The following is a 5,856-nucleotide window of genomic DNA, read 5'->3' on the forward strand; positions in this document are numbered from 1 at the left end:
AGCTGGGACTAGAGGCAGCCGCCATAACGCCCAGCTATTTTTTGGTTGTAGCCATCATTGTTGTTTGGTGGGCCCCACCTGGGCTGGATTCCAACCCGCCAGCTCAGGCGTATGTGGCTGGCACCTTAGCGGCTTGAGCCACAGGCACCGAGCCACTTTGTTTTTTTAGAGACAGAGTCTCACTTTGTCACTCTCAATAGAGTGCCATGGTGTCACAGCTCACAGCAACCTCCAGCTGCCAACACAAAGTAGGTTCTTGGCAAAGCTTCTCTTAAAGAGAAAGTAAAGCAGCCCCAGGACAGTAGGGACTGAGGACTATCTCAGGAGCTGGCAGGAAGGAAAGGGGGTCAGGATGGGGAGACAGGAAATAAGACTCAGAGATATGAACAGTGAAGGCTCCTTCGGCCACGTACTCCTCCTCTCTCCAGTCAAAACTACCACCACTTGAAGCAAAAAAAAAAAAAAAAAAAAAGTCACCAAGCTTTATTTAGGTTGTAATGGTTCCCAACAGCACACACCTAACCCATCCCACAGCCCACAGGCGGTACCCTGAGAAGGTTCAGCTTTCCTTTCCCTTCAGTCTCACTTCTTGTCTTCTTCCTTTTTGTCCTTCTTGCCATCTTTGGTGGCCTGGGAGGCCAGGGAGCCCATGGCATTTCGAATGGCTTCATTGTTGGGATCCACTCCTGGAAGGTTCTCTAGGACACTCTGAAGGAACTCAGGGTCCTGCATCACATCATAATCATCCTCTTCCTGAAAAAAGTTAGAGATTCGTCAGGGTGGGGCACAGGTTGGCAGAGAGCAAGCAGGTGTGACAGACAGAAGCATATGGCCTGAGCCCATCTCTCCTGTGTGGGCACCTCTAACCAAGGGAAGGAAGGGACAAATTGGCAAAATCTACACACAATATGAATGCAAGCACGCATTACTGACCAAATCAAGGAGCCTGAGGATTTCTCTCATTGAACTCAGAGGGTTAAAACAGAAGCCATCACATTCAGGATTCCTGCTGTCACACAGCCAACCCTAATTTATTCTCCTCCCAGATGCTCTATTCACCCTCCAGGAACCTTAGGACCTTTCTCTAACTCTGACCACTAGCATTCTGTGGCCCTTGTGAAGTCTATAGACAAGAAATGCATATCCCAAGTTTCCTTCTCCCATGGGACTCATGTATGGTCCCAAAGAACCCAGCCTTAGAGTGTTAAGGATCTGAATTGTATTTTAAACCTGACGGGGGCAGGTTTGCCCTCACCTTGGCTGGCTCTGATGTGTCCATGGCTGAGCTGGCATCGATATCTCCTGATTCAGCCTGGCCAAACTCTGAGGAAAGAGGTCAATCCGTTCAATTCCATCTCCTCACTAACCCTCTGCATCACCACCCAGGCCCTGGCACACCTGCTCCCTGCAAGGACATCTGCATAGCATATGCGATCTGCTCTTCTTCAGTCATGCTGCTTAGGTCAGGGAGCCCAGTGCGGCCAAACTCCTGCTGGCTGATGGTCATTTTCAGCAGGGCATCATCTGAGTCTGTGAAAAGGAAAAGAGGGGCAGGGTGGAACTGGTGTTGCACCCACACAGACCCACTCCCAAAGCTCTTACCCTGCTGTGCCTCCCCACTCCCCTGCAACATGTGCACCTTGCTTTCAATGCTTAGCACCCCAGCGTCCCAGGACATCAGATTCCACCTCTTTCACCTTCTGTCCCAGTTGCAGCAATACCAGCCTCAGCAGCAGAGGCTGCAGCTGCCCGCCGGGCTTCCTCCTCCTGCCGTTGCCGCTGTTCTTCCATGGAAACACGAAGGGCCTGGTGAAGGACAGGACAAGATCAGACACTCCCTTCCTGTAGTCTCACTGGAGCTGGGGAGTCAACTAAGGGTGTGGGAAGGTGGCATAACAGGCAGCTTCTGCTTCTTCATATGGGGAAGAAACCGGAGGGATAAGCAGTGGTATGGAAAAAAAATGAAGGACTTGGAAGGAAGCAGCAAATGAGAAAGTCTGACACTGGCCCCTGTAGACATTAGATGGATTATGGGGAAGAGGGAGTGGAATCAGGTTGTGGAAACTGAGTGCGTGTCATGGCGATGTTTAGGACTGTTCAGCACTGCTGAATCTCTACAACAGGTATGTCAGTAGAGGACAAAGAAGGACCCCTGTGCTCTACCTGGGATCAACATTTGCTCACCAGGGCCAGCTCAGGATCAGCACTGGGATCCACTCCAAATTCAAAGTCACTGGCACCAAGACCCAGCATAGCACCGCCCTCACCAGCCAAAATGGGGGAGCTGATGAGAGCATCAGCCAAGCTGGGCCCAGGAGGCACCGTCACCAGGTGGGAGCCGCTTCCGTCTTTGCCGTTCAGTGTGTTTACAAAGGCTGTCAGCTTGTCTGTGTTCACCTCCTGGGTAAGGAATAACACACGATGCCCCCTGGCACCTGAAACTCCCCATTCTTTGCCACTTCTGTGCCACTCTCCCACAGCATGGGGCCACCTCTGGGGAAGGATTGTTCTGTTTACAACCAAGTCAGTGCCCCCCAGTCAGTCTCTACTCACCTCTTCCCCAAAATTGATAATGTCAACATTTACTTTCTCCTTCTTGAGGCGTTTAGCCAGTTTCACCAGCTGGGAAGGGAGAAAAATCAAGAAATTTGTTCCATACTTGAGGGTGAAAGAACAGGCTCACAGAATCCACTGGCCTCCCCAAGACCCGGACAGCAACACTGAAACCTGCATGTCCACTTTCCCCAGAACTAAGAGTCCCATGCCTTGGCCAGATGCCCCTAAGGGCTGGAAAGCCTCCTTCCCAAATGCAGGCTGCTGCACTCCCCAGCTGTCTTTTGGACTCACATCCTTCTCGTTGTCCTCCACTGGGCTCCCCACAAAGGCAATGATGCGCATCTTGTGATTCTTGCCCTGTCGGTGCTTCAGAGCCAACTTGCAAAGGAAGAGGAGGTCCTGTCAACCAGCGCTTTCCTCTGTCACTATTCTGTTTCCTATAGTTTCTGGGTACCTCACGTCTACCATCACATAAAACTGAACAACCCCCTTCCTGCTGTGCCTCTTCATGGATGGAGAACAGGGATTAATTATCAGTTCTAGGAATTTTTCCTTTCACAATCCTCAATGATCCTGGGACTCAGACCCCGCCCAGTAACCCCTCTACTCCGGGGTAGCTTCCTTTGGCCCTCTCGCTCCTCTTGCTCTAGGTCTAGCTCAAGATTCCATAGGAGAAATGACTATGTTGGGGGCAGAACCTCAGAGCAGTGACAACAGTCAGGGCCCTGCAAGGACTCACATGGGCCACACGAATGCCAGTGCAGAAGGTGATCTTGCCCTTTGGCTGGACAGTGTGGAGCTTGGACAGGATGCGGCCGGTGTCAGGGGTGAGAGTGGTCAGCACTTCACAGTCGCTGGGATGTAGGAAGAGCATTTTAGGGAGTTCTGGTCAGCACAAGCTCTTCCCAACCTTGTCTGATTCAGCCTTTCCTTAGAGACCTTGACAATAATCAACCTCTATTCTTCTTAAATGCCTGGTGCTTAGGGCAGGGTGAGGTGGCTCATGCCTGTAATACTAGTACTCTGGGAGGCCAAGGTGGGCAGATTGCTTGAGCTCAGGAGTTCAAGACCAGTCTGAGCCAGAGAGAGACCCTGTCTCTAAAAATAGCCAGGGGCTCGGCGCCCAAAGCTCTGTGGTTGGGAGGCTGGCCACGTGCACTGAGGCTGATGGGTTGGAACCTGGCCCAGGTCTGCTAAACAGCAATGACAACAACAATGACAAAATAGCTGGGTGTTGTGGCAGGCGCCTGTAGTCCCAGCTACTTGGGAGGCCAACGCAAGAGAATTGCTTAAGCCCAAGAGTTTGAGGTTGCTGTGAGCTATAAACCACAGCACTCTACTGAGGGCGACATAGCAAGACTCAAATAAATAAATAAATAAATAAAAGCAACAACAAAAGCAATATCGTGGAATCTACAAAAGGGTGGCATGTAATGGGCAGCACACCATATGTTAACAGCAGGTCACATGTGAAAAAACACCACCCACCTACCAAGGCCCCTCCTTCTCTGTCCCCCATACTTGGCCAGTGTGATGAGGCCCACGTTGTTCTCAGGGTTGCTGCGGGTCTTGGAGTGACATACTATGTTGACAGCATCCTGTTGGGCCTGCAGCCGGGTGGGTAGGAAGTCCCCATTCCGCATGTACTCACTGTTGTCCACACTGTCAGATTGGGAAAAAGGATTAAAGAGAAGAAATGTTGAAGAATCTCTCTGAAACCTTCCTTCCAGTTCCAGGGACCCCTTCCCACACCTTTGTGTGAATAGTGGCAGTTCCCAGTCTTTGGAGAACACAGAAATCACCTGAAACCTTTTTGTGCAGTTTTTGGCCAGGGCTGGGTTTGAACCCACCACCTCTGGCATATGGGGTCGGTACCTTACTCCTTTGAGCCATAGGCGACCCCTTAAACTTTTCTTTTTAAATATATAGATGATCAAGTCTTACCTTAACCTAACTTAGAATGACCAAAGGAAAAAAATTTTTAAAATCTCCATAGGCAATTCTGATAAGTAGCAAAAGAGGTGATCTACTGTACCATAGCATATAAAAATTTATTTATTATTATTATTTTTTTGTAGAGACATAGAGTCTCACTTTATCCCCCTCGGTAGAGTGCTCGAGTGTCACACAGCTGACAGCAATCTCCAGCTCCTGGGCTTAGGCAATTCTCTTGCCTCAGCCTCCTGAGTAGCTGGGACTACAGGCACCCACCACAACGCTCGGCTATTTTTTTGTTGTAGTTTGGCCAGGGCCGGGTTTGAACCCACCACCGCCGGTATATGGGGCCAGTGCCCTACTCACTGAGCATTAAGTGCTGCGCATAAAAATTTATTTTAATAAATTTATTTTACAGGCAAGGTGGCTCATACTGTAATCCTAGCACTCTGGGAGGCCAACGCAGGTAGACTGCCTGAGCTCCCACGTTTGAGACCAGCCTAAGGAAGAGTGAGACCCCCATCTCTAAAATAGCCGGTGTTGTGGCAGGTGCCTATGGTCCCAGCTACGTGGCAGGCTGAGGCAAAGGTTGCTTGAGCCCAAGAGTTTGAGCTTGCTGTGAGCTATCACGCCAGAGCACTCTACTAAAGGCAAAAGTAAGACTGTCTCCAAAAAAATTTTTTTATTATCCTATTCTATTGGACAGAGTCTTGCTCTATTGCCAGGCAGGAATGCCAGGGCCTCAGTGTAGCTCACAACTCCAAACTCCTGGGCTCAAAATCCTCTTGAGTGGCCAGGACTACAGGCACACCTTATAAATGCCCAGCTAATTTTTTTTTTTTTTGAGACAGAGCCTCAAGCTGTCCCTCTGGGTAGAGTGCCGTGGCATCACAGCTCACAGCAACCTCCAACTCCTGGGCTCAAGTGAGTCTCCTGCCTCAGCTTCCCAAGTAGCTGGGACCAACAACGCCTGGCTATTTTTTGGTTGCAGCCACCATCATTGTTGTTAGGCGGGCCCGGGCTGGATTCGAACCTGCTACCTTGGGTGTATATGGCTGGCACCTTAGCCACTTGAGCCTCAGGTGCTGAGCCAATTTTTTTAATTTTAGTAGAGACAGGGTCTCGCTCTTGCTCAGGCTGGTCTTGAACTTTTAAGCTCAATCAATCCACCTGTCTCAGCCTCCCAGAGTGTTAGGATAAGAGGCATAAGCCTGGCCTTAAAAAATGTACTTTTAGGCAGCTCCTGTAGCTCAGTGAGTAGGGCACCAGCCATATACGCTGAGGCTGGTGGGTTCAAGCCCAGCCGGGGCCAGCTAAAATCAACAATGACAGGCTCGGCGCCTGTGGCTCAAGCTGCTAGGGCGC

At 50.4% G+C, this 5,856-nt stretch overlaps 1 protein-coding gene across 2 annotated transcripts in view; it reads right to left on the reverse strand.

The window, feature by feature from the left end:
* Positions 1–465: 465 nt before the first annotated feature.
* Positions 466–5,856, reverse strand: part of PSMD4 (proteasome 26S subunit, non-ATPase 4) — a 14,697-nt gene continuing 9,306 nt past the window's right edge. Inside the window, exons 2-10 of one of the 2 annotated variants that reach the window (XM_003800377.3) lie at positions 4,078–4,218; positions 3,296–3,410; positions 2,848–2,934; positions 2,554–2,622; positions 2,185–2,400; positions 1,698–1,806; positions 1,399–1,530; positions 1,256–1,323; positions 466–753 (exon numbers count right to left, since the gene is read on the reverse strand). In XM_003800377.3, coding sequence (XP_003800425.1) covers positions 583–753; positions 1,256–1,323; positions 1,399–1,530; positions 1,698–1,806; positions 2,185–2,400; positions 2,554–2,622; positions 2,848–2,934; positions 3,296–3,410; positions 4,078–4,218 — 1,108 coding nt within the window. In that variant the 3' untranslated portion in view covers positions 466–582. Of the gene's footprint in view, positions 754–1,255; positions 1,324–1,398; positions 1,531–1,688; positions 1,807–2,184; positions 2,401–2,553; positions 2,623–2,847; positions 2,935–3,295; positions 3,411–4,077; positions 4,219–5,856 lie in introns of both variants that reach the window. The other variant, XM_023519418.1, reaches the window with a different exon arrangement.

This window comes from Otolemur garnettii, unplaced genomic scaffold (assembly GCF_000181295.1).
Source record: "Otolemur garnettii isolate 467f Iridium unplaced genomic scaffold, OtoGar3 scaffold00174, whole genome shotgun sequence".
Taxonomy (NCBI): domain Eukaryota; kingdom Metazoa; phylum Chordata; class Mammalia; order Primates; family Galagidae; genus Otolemur; species Otolemur garnettii.